Source organism: Taudactylus pleione, unplaced genomic scaffold (assembly GCF_031769625.1).
Source record: "Taudactylus pleione unplaced genomic scaffold, aTauple2 ptg000683l, whole genome shotgun sequence".
In the NCBI taxonomy this organism is placed as follows: Eukaryota; Metazoa; Chordata; class Amphibia; order Anura; family Myobatrachidae; genus Taudactylus; species Taudactylus pleione.
The window spans coordinates 1,880,890-1,897,101 of NW_028285085.1; the positions used below are offsets into that span (position 1 = coordinate 1,880,890).

Genomic DNA, 16,212 nt, shown 5'->3' on the forward strand with positions numbered 1-16,212 from the left:
AGCATGGGAGGGAAGTCTTATGCTGGGTACACACTAAGCGATGTGAATGGAGACCCCCCCCTTCCCCACCAACAGGTTGACATATCAGGCGGCCCGTACACAGTAGACCAGTGGTCTCCCAATGGTAATTGAGGTGTCAGCTACTTTAGAAAAATGAAACCTCCTGAAGAGCTACTAAAATTGTAAAAAAGAAAAATCTGGCTAATAACTGAAGAATGGAAGGTAATTTAATAAAATTAAAAAAAAAAAAAATTTAATAGAAAATAAAAATGCATTTAATTATTACAGTGATATTGTTGTAGTTTGTAAATAACATGTAAGCACAGGCACATTTCACTGTTCATTACCAGCTCCAAGGAGGTACGTGCAGTAGAGGAGCAACTGACGTGCTTCCCTGTGGTTCCACCCATGGCGTCGATGCCATGGGGGAGCACACGTCAGAGGTCACTTCCTCCTAGTTGACTCGGCAGTACTGCAGCTGTGAGCTGCCAAAATTACCAGAAGCTCACGAGCAACAGGTTGGAGACCACTGCGCTTGATGATCCATTGCGTGACTGCCCGATATGTCAGCCCCTGCCGCATCCCGCTGCATGGGGTCGTCTGTTGCAGGGGCGTTGCTAGAGAGGAGGGGACCCGTGTGCAGTCTCCGACACGGGCCCCCTCCTCTCCGCCCGGCGGCCAGCAGCGCACTGAGCTGTGCGCGGCCAGCACCGGAGTTATAGACTCTTGGCACTAGAGTGCGCCCAGAGTCTATAGTGTATGCACAGGGCACCGGGAAAATGGCCGCGACGGGAAAATGGCCAGTTCCCTGTACTGCGCAAACGACGGGAAAATTGCCACCACTGCCATTTTCCAGTAGTTTTCCAGTGCTGGACGCCAGCACCGACATGGGACTCCAGAGAGGTAAGTAATATTATGGGTGCAGGGTGTGCGGTGCGGGGCCCCCCTGGACCCAGGGCCCGTGTTCCCCGCACCCATTATAGATACGCCCCTGCTCAGTTGCATTGTCAGGTTGGCATCAATGCAGATGCAAGGCAGCACTCAGAGGGGACAAGAGGGAGTGTGGATTGAGATGATGTGGGAGATGTAGGAGTGATTGAGTTCATTGAAGGTGAGTAGCTCAAACTGCATTCTGCAGGAGAAAGGGAGCCAGTGAAGGAATAGAAGGAAGGAAGAGGACAAGCAAGATATACTGGATAGGAAGATGAGGTGAACAGCCAGAAACCTGACACACATGCTCAACTCTATTAAATTGAATAGTAAAATCGGTCTGGACAGACCCCATCTGTTTTTACAGCATTGAAGAGGGGCTATAAATGTGATATACCAAGCTGTCTCACCTGTAACAGCGTGCCGAGCTCTAACCTACAATAACTGGGAAAACTTGAGGTTAATTTGCCTTTAAACTATCAATCCAGCTTTGCCACTGTATATTGGGTAGACTGCGGAATAATCATACAGCTGAAAGCGGAAATATCGGCTTTGAGGACCAGAATTTATTGTGACATTGTATCTGAGCTCATGAATATGACATTGGTTTCCTGACACTTATCCCAATGAATATGTTACCCCATCCTGACTCAGGCGACCCTTTCTATAGGCTCTGTACAGGGAAACCTTCCTTTTCCATCTACAAATGTAACAACCCGGTCCAAGTCTACTAATCATTAAGATAATGTGCCGGGTAATTATAAAGGCTTTTAGTTCCTTTTTATACCCCATTCTCACAAACACTGCTGAAATTTAGTGTATGCTGTTGTTATGCACCATTATAATATTAATAATAATGCTCTCTTATCTATATTGCTATCTCTGAGGCTCTGCGGACAGATGTTGTGTGTTGTCACACTGCACCTGCTCTGTAGCCGAGCGCTGGCCTCTGCAGGCGATACAGAGCTGTAGGCTACTCAGTCACACCTCCACTCACCACTGACTGAGAGGAACTCGGGCATGTAATGAGGATGTGCTGGCGTAATTGCAGGCTATGCAGAGGTGTGCATACATAAAGATACGCCTATTTTCAGGGGTCGTCGTACAAAACGCCCTGAATGTCAACATGGACATGAGTTCCACATTCATAATTTCGACATTGACATAAAGTCGACATTGTGAATGTTGACAGTTGGCATGTCGACATACTAGGAACATCGTCTAGTGCGTACACATTATGCGTGCTCCCCCGGGGAGTCGTTCATCGGGGTCTAGCCATCAGCCTGCCTGCACGGCCAATGGAACGACCCAGCTGCTGGCGCCGGCAAGGTCAGTGGTGCGGCGTGTACCGACCGCCCGATATATCGTTCATCGGCACCATCGGGCATCTTAGTGGCGTGTTGCTTGGTGTGTACCCATCATAAGCCGAACTCAAGCCACTGCCTAACCCCGACCCTAAGACTAAGCCTAGGCACAGCCTAAACCTGACTGTATCCACAGCCTAAGCTGGACCATTCCATGACACAATTGTGTTTTGCTTCCTTTTAAACACCAATAGCTACTCACGTTCATTCATCTATCTGGGACTCAGGTCTTCTCGGGATGCTCTGAACTTATTGTGTTGCGCTGTATTATTTGTGGTTACCCTTGTTACCCAATTGACCACAGACCCCTGGAAGCAAACAGTTTGAAACCATATCCAACATTATTAATCCAAATACATTGCAGATGTGTTTTAATCATACATTTATTATTACCTTGCATTCATTTAGAGGCTATTCTCCAAGCACACTATTAAGGCTGCAGTTCAGCTGTCACTCATGGGAAGGTTGAAATAATCTCCCTCATTACTGTGCACTGACAGACAATACTAAAAGCACTTCTGTGCTGCTTTCTATATACACCAGAATCCGACAACATTAAAGGATTCAATTGTTGACTAGTTTCCTATTCATCAGTTCCTATTGAGGCTCACCGCAGAATGTTGTCGCCTTTGTATTTGCTCTTCTATAGTCTTTCCCTATCATGCTGTACGGGTGATGCCACGTCAATCTGTGTACAAATATTGAGGCCCTGCATTTGGTAAATAAACATATCACATTATAATGTATATCAACAGCAAAGGTACATCCAACACATTAGAGTGGTTGCCGTGGCAGATATATAATATAATGGGAACTGTACGCTGTAGCTGCTCTGCACTTACACAAACAATGGCTGACATACAGGAGCCACACGGGCCATTTCCACTGTCATAGCAACATCCAGTCGGGAGAGAGCTGTAGGTTTGGAAAGGATTTTCTAAGTTAACTGATTTATTCCGATAGGCAAGAGAAGATAAGGAAGTACAATTAAAAACCAGTACAGCCTTGTGACCCACAGTGTCCTAAGCACGTACGGTCCATCTCATAATTAATTTTAGGTCCCACATATGGTTATACGCCTATGCAAATCTATTCCCACTTACCCTGTTACTTTGGGTACATCAGGAGTAGGCATGATCGCAAATTCACTATTAAAGAGGAAAAAAGGAACAGTTCAGAGGAGACTTGGACAGATGACAGTCCTACCTATGCTACAATTTGGTTCACCCCTATTGTGGTTCTCTGTAAGTCATGTTCTTTCTGGGAATGGTGTGGTGCTTGAATTCTATGAACATAGTAGAGATCTGAAATCCCCATGGCTTTTATCCATTTAGGTCTAGTTATTGGAAGTGATCTGTCTAGACTTTGTTCCACTGGGAAGCCATATGCACTGACATTCTTCAATTCTGGTGACCAGTGAGTGAGGCCAATTCAAACCTAGCCGCCCATAAATGAGTAGCATGCGTGCAACCGTTAGACCCATTTAACGTGTGAATTTTATGGTACACAGAATCGTGTCACTTAGAATTCAGCCATATCTGCCAGTATAAAGGTGCCATTAAATATTTCACTGTTGCCTATGCTGTTCTGTAAAGTATCCTACATCTTTTTCTTGTCTTATGTTCTTAAATCCTGTTAAAAACCAAACTCACTGAATCACTTTCACTCTAGATCCAGTTTCTCGAAAAAGTGTGAAGTCTGCTCACAGCACCAGGAACCGATATTCAAGTCAGTGGACACTCACCAAGTGCCAGAGTTCCACCCCAGCACGGACCCTGACTTCTGACTGGAGAACTGTGGGCTCTCAACATGGCATCACTGTGACTGAGAGTGATAGTTATAGTGCCAGTCTGTCTCAGGACACAGGTACAGTCATTCCTCACCTAACACCTGCTCACTTGTATTTGGTATTGTTAATATGGTCACACAACCTGGCACTCATTGCTTCTCTGTATATTTCTGTGTTTGGCGATACTTCCACCTGGGTCTTCTTTTTCTTTATAATAGAGGAGAGTCACTAGGGGGGGTAACTCATGGAAACCTCTTTGACCTAGAGTGCAAGTAGGGTGCACATTGTACCAAAGGAAAAATTAATAACCCTTTTTAGGGTGGAGAAAAAATGGTTCAATAAGCAATTTTCTAGGCACTAGGTATATTGGATACAAGACATTTTAGAATGAAAGATCGCTAGTTATGTTCAGAATTTTTATATATACACTGCTACAATGAACAGTACAATATTTATTAAGTTAAATGTAAGTACTACAATTGTAATACTTCCCCCCTGTTGTCAACATTCGCGTAAGATATATAAAATATAAACCATCATACTAAATTCTTATCCCCATTCACCCCTCACATAAATCTAATCATGTACACAGCAAAATGACTTTAGTGGTATAAAATTGAACAATATTAAGTCCACAGTAATATCAATCTATTATGGCCATTAGTATGTTGGTGCACATGTCAAATGTGTCACATGCACCGGTCGTCTAAAAGGTCAGGAATGGTATTTTGACAATAATTAGGTTGTACATCTAATTACATTAAAAAGAAAGTTCCCAGCACAATGATTACATTTTGTAGCTAAGTTATGAAATGGGATAGGACAATGGGTAACAGCTGCTGCTGTTGTATGGGCCCAGTGGGTAAAGGAGCATATAACACTGGGGTAAATTATTACTAAGCAAAAGGTTGCAGATGAACTATCCTTTTAGTCTTTACCAAGTCTCAGAGTTACAAAAGGGGTTGATAAGGTGATCACAAGTAGGAGGGCAAGCAGGCTTCCTCTTAGATTATGAATAGGTGTCTCAGGTTTTCGCTCTGTTTCTGCAGTATATGTCCTAAAAAGGAGCAGCTATGCCTCATTTAGCTGCATATATTATGATCAGGATTCTAACTGCACCTGTTTGGCACCTAGATGGTATATAGTTGCTGTCCGTTACCTCTGCTAGGTTAAAGGACATGCCAGTTATAGTTCAGCCATATCAGGCTTCTTACATATATTACTCAGCATGTATTGTCAGCTCCAGATCACTTCTTTGTAGGGTTATTGAGTAGATGAGCACACTGTAGAGTCCAGTGGTACTAAAGTCCGTTATGATCAGCCACATTCTGTGGGTCTCTCCAAGCTCAGGTATACAGTATATGCCAAATATAATTTGCAAGATAGACTTGATTGTATCCTCCTATCTTTCTTTCTTATAAGGATGCCGATGTCCTTCACTGTCCTGTACTAGCTGCTGGTCACTTCAGTGGGAACCTTCAACTACACTTTGCATCAGCAGCTCCCCACTGCTAGACACTCACCCCTCAACTATTCTAATGATCCATGGGAGCATCTGTTTATAAGTCAGCAGCTCTAGTTGTGCTGCCTACTGCCTGTAGTAATAGTCTGTTCGGCTCCGTCATGGTTCGTGAGTTCATTCATTCTTCTGCCAGTTCTCGTGCAGGGGTCTCACTACTGTAGGGTTCCGGTTGCTATGGAATAACTCCTTTCCTGGCATCTGAGATTTTATCACTGCCGTGGCTGGATTTCCAAGAAAGCCGATCATAACGGGTTATACTCTTTAGTCATAACGCTCAGTGTATGGTCTTCGATAATATAAACGCCCCATGAAATTAGCTTTGATTGACAAATGTTGTACATCGTTTATAGGAACCTCTTCCTTTTGTATGAGTTCACTTAGGTGATTCAAATTGTTACACATGATAGCCTTGTATATGCTCCAGTCAATGTATCTGCCTTCTTTGTGTATGCACAGCTGGTACCTACAGTGTATTCTTGTATCTGTGATATGGTTCTGCAATACGTGGTATTGGCATGTGTACAAGTACATGGGTGGTGAAGATGTGGCATCTCCATTCCTTACCTTGCAGATAAGGGCCGAAACAGCATGGTGTCCACAGAGAGTGCCTCCTCCACATATGAAGAGCTGGCGCGTGCCTACGAGCATGCTAAGCTGGAAGAGCAGCTGCAGCATGCCAAGTTTGAGATCACAGAGTGCTTTATCTCAGACAGCTCTTCAGATCAGATGACAACAGGAACCAATGACAACGGAGACAGTATGACCTCCATGAGCACCCCCTCTGAGCCCGGCATCTGCCGCTTCACTGCCTCCCCTCCAAAACCACAGGACAGCGATCCAACCAAGAATGTGGCTGTGCCCATCCCCCACCGAGCAAAAAGTAAGCCGTGTTTTTTATTCTGTATGATCCATGAATAGTATCCGGTATAATAGTATCATGCACTGCTTAGAAATTATCTATTCTTTCATCAGTGCTATTTGATTCCCACTTTGTCATTGACTAGGGCCAGAGTCCATATTTGCACTGTGTCCTGAACCTCACCACGGTGTACAGACTATGGGCCAAATGTAATGGGTTCTAATTTGGGAAAAGTGTTGATGTTTCTGCAATATTTGTGGCTGGATTTAATCCTGCCGCATTACTGCCGAAAAATCGTCACTTTTCCCAAATCAGAACCTATTACATTTGGCCCTATATCTGCTTTTACTGTATTGGTGTTTTTGGGTGATAGCCCCCCTTCTAGTCTTACGGCTAATTTGTTATTAGCATCTAAAATTAAGTTTATTATGTTGTGCTTTTTGTAGATTATAATTATTATTATTATTGACCTGGGAGAATAGGCAGTGAAGCTGACCTGTGTCTAGGCCCAGTAGCTGTTCCAAGGACCTATCCACTATCGTGTTTTCTTTCCTCCGTTTGCAGGTGAATATTGCAACCTCCCACTCTACATGAAATCTGATCCCCACTTTCGTAAGCCAGACCCCCATGACTCTTGTCCTGTGGTGCCACCGCGAGAGGCGTCTATGCGCAATCTAAATCGGGGGTACCACTCCCGCCACCTTACTCTAGAGCCAGGTGCTAAGCCCCCTCCTGGTCTCTCACACCCAACCCCATCTGGTGTTAATTTACCTCAGCGGACTCTTCACATGGCCGGAGCATCAGCCTCTGCCCCGTCGGCACCAGCAGCCACAGCGCCTTCTGCCCCTGCCGACCCTGCTGCTTCTGCTGGACCTTTAGAAAATCGCTTGCCTGCCCAGCACAGCAAGATGGGGGGTTCTCGGGACTCTTTGCTGGAAATGAGCAGCTCAGGAGCTGGTCGGGCACAGAAACAAGGAGCTGGAGCTTACTCCAAGTCTTACACATTGGTCTGACACCCACCCGCCGTCCAACACATCTTCCCCAACTTATTCACGGACTGCAGAGACCCTCCCGCCCTCCGCAGTGTCTTGGCCGTATTTCTATATTTTGAAAAACATTTAAAAAAAAAAAAAAAAGGACGTATGGAAAATTTAAACAAAAACTTGGTGATAAGAGACGCATTTTTGTATGAAAAATACTATTTTCTTCTTCAGGATAAAAAAAAAAAATAAGAAAAGAAATCTGTATTTTATCTGTAATATATGAGCGTGAAGACGGGCGAGAGAGAGGGGTGAATGCAGAATAATATGAGTGACTGTGGTGAATGGAAGAGAATGCTCCAGAATGTCTGAAGATTGTGTTTCAGAAAATGCAGAAGAGTACTAACATCCCATCGGGATTGTGATATGTATCAATATGTACATTATCTTTAAAGTGAACCTGTCGTCCACTTATAAAGCCATATTTGGTGTCTTTAAAATAATAAAGATTTTTCTAGATTGTCTCAGTTGCAGTAATGAATTCTGGTGACTACCTGGTGACAGGTACACTTTAAGGAGGATCAGTTTAGGCACATGGTCATTGGTGAAAATGAATTTACGGTGTGTCTGGAGGATGATACACTGGAGACGTGACTCTTCTATTGGAATGGATATATAATATGGGATACGGCGCACTTTAGTCTTACAGATAACTCTCATGACACAAGGTTGATGCGCAACGTTTCAGCTCTTTAAGGTGCTTTTGTCAAGCAATACAGTGTATCACATATAATATATACATACACACACTTCTCTCCATGGGTATTTGCCACAAAATATATATATCATTTCTGATAATAATAATAATGGGCGTAGCTATAGTGGGTACAGGGGGTGCCATTGCTATGGGGCCCAGAGGATTAGGGAGGCCACCTCTGGGGCCTGGCACAACTGCACCCAGGTCATAAAGTTGTCTGCTTGATTCCTGGAATTGCCCACTAAGCACTGTGTGAACTGGGGGCACTGTATGGCCTGTGTATTGGCGGCAGTATAATGTGGCATATTGTTAAGTTGGGGCACTATAATATGGCATAATATGAACTGGGTACACTATATGGTATAATGTGAACTAGGGAACTACTATGGGGCATAACATGAACTAGGGCATCGCTATCATTCATAAAATTAACTAAGGCACTACTATGAGGCGTAAAGGAATAACTACTGTGCAGAGAGGTGACTCTCCAGAAGGGGCCCCTTCAAAATGTAGCCATGGGCATACAAAGTTCTGGCTACACCACTGATGACAATATATTGCTTAACCTCCAGACATTCACACTTCCTGAGTGGGGCTGACAAAAACAGAAGTTCATCAAGGGATATCCTTTCTAAGGCCTAGCCGTGATGTTCCAGAAGAAGACAAAGCAAAACCTGCGGCAGTCAGCTGCAATTAAACATCAAAAAATAAACCTTTTTGAGCCCTTAAATAAGAATCGGATTATTTCTCTGAATGATTCACCCCAGTAATGTCCTTAATAAGTATATATAAATACACAAGAGGGTGAATTTATTAAAGATCGATTTTAATTGATTAAAAAGTGATCTAAATTGATCAACATCAATGTTGTGTTTCAGGGGCTATATTACACATTTACTAGCAGATGATTTTTTTTATATTGATTTTTAAGTGTTGGTAAATGTGAGATTTGGCTGAAACACAACATCGATGTTGACTGATTTTTAAAAAACTAAAATCAACCTTTAGTAAGTTTATCCCTAGGTATAAACATGCAGACACCAACTCTCAGAAGTAAGAAGTCACACAATAAAATATGGGGTATATTTTGTAGGATTCATTTGGTGAAAGCATCTAAGGCAGAGGTTCCCAAACTCCGCCGTTACAGTCCAGGTTTTAAGAATATCCATGCTTGAGCACGTGTGACTTAATTAGTACCTCTGTCAATTTGATTTGACTATCTTGACTCAGGCATGGATATCCTTAAAACCTTGACTGTAATGTAGGAGTTCGGGTAACTCTTGATGTATTGTAATAATATAAATTAAATTCCCTTTTATTGTTTCATAATGCTCATAAATGAAAAGGAATCTCACTCGCATGCTTCAGAGTCCATTGGGGTCCTAGCAACACAATACACCCTTTGAAGAGAAGAGATGCTTGACTGAAATGATCTGTGAATTCCTAGGCAAAAGTAATGATTAACCTTTAGTTTAGTTGTTCTTGGTGACAGACCTGAGAATCAATAAACAATATTAAACTGGGTATTGCAAGGAGACAAATGATTATATTTTGTCATAGACTATACACATGAGAAAACATAACTCTGCTATTCCAAATAATGATAAAAATATCTGGCGTTTTCTAAATGGTCATTGCTCGGGAGCAGTAGCTTCACTTACTGGTGCTGAATGCTATTGTTTTCGATTAAACAATTTTGGTGGTTTCCCCACAGCCAGCACTTGCATTGTACAGTAGGTTGAATGCAGGTACTGCCGTAGACTGAAACATGGAAACACCTGGTTTAATGAGGGATATACCAAGCATAATGAAAGTAAGTGCTTCCACACAGGTATGACCCATGCCTCAATTAAGCAAATTATATTCCAGCACAACGAAACTCCCCAATAATAACGCTGGATTGCTCCAGTTGCCTATTTAATTAATATCTGCAATAGGAGACCACAGTGGCACAAATAGGTAGAGATGTTGTTTGGATGCGTTTGGATTCTGGAACTAGCTTCAGTGACACAGACAGCAGAACTTTTTCATTGGTTTCTCGCGTGATCTCAGCATGGACCTCATAGGGAAACCCATCAGCAAAATAAGCACATACTCCAGGAGAGTGGTTCCCAAACTGTGCACCGTTGCACTCTGGGGTGCCTCGGGACACTTGTAGGGGTGCCTCAGGTTGGTTGTCCAGCATCAAATCAATTATTTATGGTCAATGTAATGTAAATATGTGGTCAAACAGAAGTGCAAACCTGTCCTCCACCACATAACTGAACCTAAGGATGACAGGTCAGCACAATTTACTTCACTTTACTACATTATTTTCTGAATCTCTCAATAACAAACTTAAACTTCGGGGTGCCGTGAAAACAATGCTGATGCTCGGGTGCCGTTATTCAAAAAAGTTTGGGAACCACTGCTCCAGGACCATGATATCTGTGGATTAATCTGAGGGGCACATAAAAACAGATGAGTCATGAGCCACTGCAGATCCATTGACTGATGATAATGTCACAGAGCAGGATAGCATAGTGGTATTGCAGTGAATAAATCACTCCTTACACCAGGCAATGCACGTGTATGAGTTCAGTCCATCCAGGAGCACAGATAATGTACTCTACAAGCAGTGGAGTAGGTGATATGGTGGGATCCCTCGTCCTTCACCATGTCATTGACGAACGGATGAACATTAACCTAAAGAACTCTACAGCCCTGAGCACTTCTTTCCAATAGTAATAACTAGCATCAGGAGATCAAAGACTGTGTGTAGTTACACTAGCTTGAAATAGTAACAACATCCTACGTTATATAGAAAGCACTGCCTACAACAATAATACTGCTTTTATTCCGAATTTCCGGGACTGACCCGGAGGTTGGAACAGGGTTCCAATCCGGATCAGACCCGGAAATTCCCCGGCGCCGACCCAGGATATTCCTGAGCTGGCGCCGTTCACAACAGAGCCGGGTCTGCAGAGACCCGGCTTTTCCGGCGTAATGGCCACTGAAGCCGGCCAATCGACAGGCATGCTGCACGATCCAGGTCCCCGTGACCCGGATCGCGCCATTTACACTGCAGGGTTTCACGTGTTAAACCCTGCAAGTTACCTGGGTTGGATTGCCGGGTCACTCCACCCGGCAATCCAACCCTTTCCCCTTTTACACCAAGGAGCTACGCGGGTTTAAGCTCTGGTGTAAAAGGGGTATGAGATAATGTGACAGCAGAAACCGGCAGATGAAATTTGGTGCAGATTTACAAACTGGTCTATTATAAGTATAACCAGAGAGGTCACAGCCATCTCTGGGAAATACACCTAGCCATGGAAGTTACCAGTTACTTTGACTTTAAGATTGGAAAATTAACTACTAGGTTTAATATATATGCGCATATATAATATATATATATATGTATGTATAGATACATCAACTGTAATTCCACTCACTCATCCTCAATGCTATACTTTCACTATCCTACTCCATTTAACTAAGCTAGTAAACTGGAGCCATCAGCAATAGACATCCTGCTGCTGACTTCTAGGCCCCTACATGTGCACCAGCCATAATATGTGGTATCACAGTGATGGTTTATTTATATCATTGTTACCTAGCATAATCTATTATTATTAAAGTTAAGTTAAGGTTACTGGTACCAGTTTAACATGTGGGGAAAAGGTGTTAAGGTTTATTTCCCTATAGGGATAAGTGGGAAAAAAGGGAGCTAAGGTCACCTTGTTACAATCTGAATTATATATGTAACTACTGGCCAGAGATACAGGAGGTTAATTGAAGTTCTAATAATTCAATAGGATTGTTAACCTCCCAACTATTCTTAGATCTTCAGGCAGGGCTATTATTACTGAGTTAAGCTAGTACTACATATATTATCCTTATTTAATTGATGGTAGAGAGGAAGTTGATTACTAAAGGGTAAAGGAGTAATTGGAGTATTTGACTTATAACAAATTGAAATAACAAATGTTACCTTTTAAAGGTTATCAGTGGCGTAAGTTCATCCCAGATTCCCACAAGTTATTGATGCTTTGATCACTTGGGGGCTCGTCCGCCTTCAACTCGACTCTTGACCACGGAACACTACAGGCCTCTACTATCACCAGACCGGCAATATCCTGCTACTGTCATTTAAGGTAAGGGCGTGACTTACCTTCATTTTTGTTTAAATTTGGGAATCTCACTGGTATGTGTGAAAGGCCTGGTTCTGTGGGTTAGTACCATTGCTTGATGAATGAACCTTAAAATAAACAATGTGCCCAGTCATTGAATTTATAATTGTATTAGTACTTCTAATAAACAAAATATTGGCAGGTCCCATCCCAACGCCAGTGACATTGAATTACTTTGTAATCCTCCTCTTGACCTATTGTTATGAATTCTCCAAAGATAGTGACTAGAAATTAATACCGACCCTGATGCTTTGATGCCAAGTTATTTTGTTTTCATGTTTCCAGGATTTTAAATGTGTTATGAAGGATTCAAACTGCTGTGGATTAGCTGCTGCTACTAAACTCTTGCTTTACCGCTGGTGTTGAATGACATGTGACGGGTATGTCTGATTGCAGAAAACGCAGGGAATCTCGTAAAGAAACCCCTGATTGTCTAAAGTTTCAGAAATCTTTAAATGCTGCCCCAGGAAAGAGTGTATGGGTTCAGATTGCGGAATAAAAGCATCCGTGAAAGACGTGTCCATGTGGATTATTCAAAAGGCTGGTTGTGTCAAATGTTTGTTTTGCTTGTACAAAAGTTGTTCCCCAGAGTAAAGAATGCAGCAACCCTTCCGATTGGTTGATGGCTCAGTGCTATCCCTGGCTTGCAGACTTTAATACAATTGCAACCAAGTGGACATGCTCATTGATTAGGGAATTATTGGCCATACGACTATTACGGCATGTTGCACACCATCCTCTGAAGTATTAGTGATGGATTACCCATATAGTGAATAAACTAGTTCCCTTTTTATATTGGTACCTGGGAAAGAAACCATAATGCTTGGATGCTGGTCATAGAAGCTGCCACGTGACCGGATATACACGGAACATAAGGTCGGCTGGAGTTACTTAACCCACCCACCTTGAAAAAGAAGTCATACTTCGAAACATGTTGGTGTACTGAGGAGAAGGCCGCCCCTGCTATGTACACGGCCTTTTATGTCCATTACTTTATTTTCTTTGTGAGTGATTCAATCCTTAGCATATAATCCATATTGAAGATCAGGTAGCTACCTCCTTGTATACCTGCTTCAGCTACGTGTTGTATTGCCTGGGATGGAACTGGAGAGCTACACCCCGTGCTCTGGTGAAATGGCTGTTGTTTGGCACGTCTGCCAAGGAGTACTGAGTGGACCCTGGACAACACCCAGTCCCAACCAGCCACTGCGGGGAACCGATGGCATCCTTAGATGTCAACCTGGTCGCAGAGAGCTGGGAACTGTAGAAACCTGTGCCCATACACAAAGGCCTACCCACTACTGTAATTGCACTTTTAATGCAAATGTAAAAATGTCTGTCTCTCCATGAGTGTCTTTCACTGGGTCTCACAGAGCATGCACTTTGCCTATAAGCAAGTTTTATTGAATCTTTAATTCCTTAATTAAAAAATAACTCTGTCTGGGGCACACTTTGGGTAAATTATTGGTATAAAATAAAACTTTTATTTACTATTTTCTAAAAAAGGTAGAACAATACGTACATATCTATACAATAGGTATGTGATATACTTACCTTAATTGAATATATATACTTATAGATATGTATATGTGTATACCTTTTCAGAAAATTCTGAATAAAAATTATACTTTAGATCATACATTTACCCAAAGTTTACCCCAGGCAGAGTTCTTGGATGTTCCAATACTTACTCTAATGTATGGCTGCCTGGTCCATGACTGCAATGCTGACAGCTGACGCCAGTCCCTCTCCTTCCACATTATATTCATACTCCTATGTCTTCCCTTAGTCCCAGCCTTCCCCGCCCTGTGCCCCCTCCCCTGTCTAGTACTCCCTGCCCTGTGCCCCCCTCCCAGATCCAGCCTTTCCTGTCCAGTGCCCCCCCCAGTCCAGTGTTCCCTGCCATGTGCCCCAAGCCTTCCCTGTTTTGTGCCCCCCCCCCCCCCATTCCCCACCATCTCTAGCCATCCCGGTGCCCCTAATAGGTCCAGCCCACTCTGTCCTGCACTTACTCATACAAGGGTATTCAATATGTGTGCGATAACATCGTTTTTTGCGTTAATATCGCACTTTTTAACTTTTTTGCGTTAATATCACTGGTTTTACTTTTACACCGTATTCAATTTCAAAGACTTATCGCAGTTTTGAAAAGTCTTTGCTAAAAAACGGGGATAAGTTTTCACCATTGAATAGGTGTCGAAAAAAAGTGCAGAATTGGGGTTTAGGGGTGCAGGCTTAAAAATAATAGCCTGCACCCCTGGGACTGACATTTAAAAAAGAACTGTGTCAAAAAAAGTTTTTAAAAAAAATAGGGACACCCCAAAAAATTAATTTAAAAATTGGAGTGAAAAAAAATAAAAGGGAAAAAATTGTTAAACAATAGGGAAATAGGTTTCGGGCTATTCTGCAAGTATGCGCCAGGTGTATTCTAGAATAGAATTATAGCGGCAGGTGCACAAATGCAGAATTTTTAAAAACTTACTTTAGGGACTTAAAAATATGCTAGTACCCATTTTCATGTACCCCAAATTTGATGGGACACTTAAAAAAAACGAAAAAAATAACCGAAGTGCTCTTCTGCATCACTTCTTCAATGTCGGAAAAAAAACACCTGCTGCGGCTATTTGAAACCCTGACTTACAATTAAAGGCTAAAACGGGGGTACCCATAGTGATCCCCCATGTTTTTACAACTTTAGGGGGGTCATACAATTATTTTAAGGAAAAATTCGTAACTTTACGCAAATCCAACTTCGGAGTTTCCCGTTTTTGCGCGTGTGCAAACCCCGGAGCGAGAGAGAAACTCTCTCGCTCCAGAGCTCACTACAAAAGGGCCGGCTGTCGATGTTGATCGACAGCTTGGCCCGTTTTGTAGGCGGGGCGGGGGGTGGTTTCACAAACGGAGGCGTTCTTTAAGGAACGCCTACCGTTTTGTGGGCGGCCGCACTGACTTCAGCAGTGATGTCAGTGGGGAGCTTCCTGCTCGCTCAGAGCAGGAAGCTCCCTGGGGCTTGCGGTTGCCGAGACCCAACCTTAGGGTCTCATCGCAAGCCCCGATGGTCGCGATGGTCTTGACCATTGCGACCATCAACCTGGTCGGTCGCTAAGCTGTGGGTGGTAACCCACAGCTTAGCTAGCGACCAGGAGGCCGCAGTAGAAAAAGCAAGCGGCCGCCCTCATTCAGAGCGAGCGGTCGCTGCTTGCGATCGCCTCTGAATGAGGGCCACAGTTCCTGAACCTATTTTTCAAGAAAAATAGCCCTTGAAGGCAGTAAGCCCCCCAGCCGCATTGCTAAAGCGGAAGGAAGGGATTAACCACCCTGTGGGGACGGGGTATAAGTAAAACAATAACAAGGAGCAATATACAGAAAAAAATAAGAAAGAAACATAATGGTGAAATAAAGAGAAGATAAAATATCATATTGACTTTGAGGTTTTGAGAAATAATCATGATCTAAATTTTTGCCTGCAAAGTTTAAAGCAGCAATACTTTTAAGTACAAAAAAAAAACCACATGGTTTTCAACCTAATAGTATTTCTGTTTTAAATTCTTATGGCAAAAATGTAGATAATCGTCAATAACCGCCATTTAGTAAGCAAACCCCTCTGTTTTGATGTAAAATGGGGATAATGGTATAGATCAGTGTCTATCAAGCTCCATTCCATACTTACTAGGGGACTGATTTCTCAGGTAGTCCCCTGGACAGGGTGCGGAGAGTAATACCAGGAATTGCCGGTCAGTATGGAGGGGGTGTGGCTAATATGATGCAAACTGCCATTGTGTCCCTACTTACTCTTATTTGACCCGCGATTCACAGGATTATACCATGATGGGGGCGGGGTT

General features: G+C 43.0%; 1 protein-coding gene across 2 annotated transcripts in view; it reads left to right on the forward strand.

Annotated features, from left to right (window-relative positions):
- Positions 1 to 7,919, forward strand: part of DSCAML1 (DS cell adhesion molecule like 1) — a 285,411-nt gene extending 277,492 nt beyond the window's left edge. For both annotated transcript variants that reach the window (XM_088456013.1, XM_088456014.1), the window contains exons 31-33: positions 3,966 to 4,160; positions 6,177 to 6,485; positions 7,029 to 7,919. In XM_088456013.1, the coding sequence (XP_088312139.1) occupies positions 3,966 to 4,160; positions 6,177 to 6,485; positions 7,029 to 7,477 (953 nt within the window). In that variant the 3' untranslated portion in view covers positions 7,478 to 7,919. The remainder of the gene's footprint in view (positions 1 to 3,965; positions 4,161 to 6,176; positions 6,486 to 7,028) is intronic.
- The last annotated feature ends 8,293 nt before the right edge of the window (positions 7,920 to 16,212 follow it).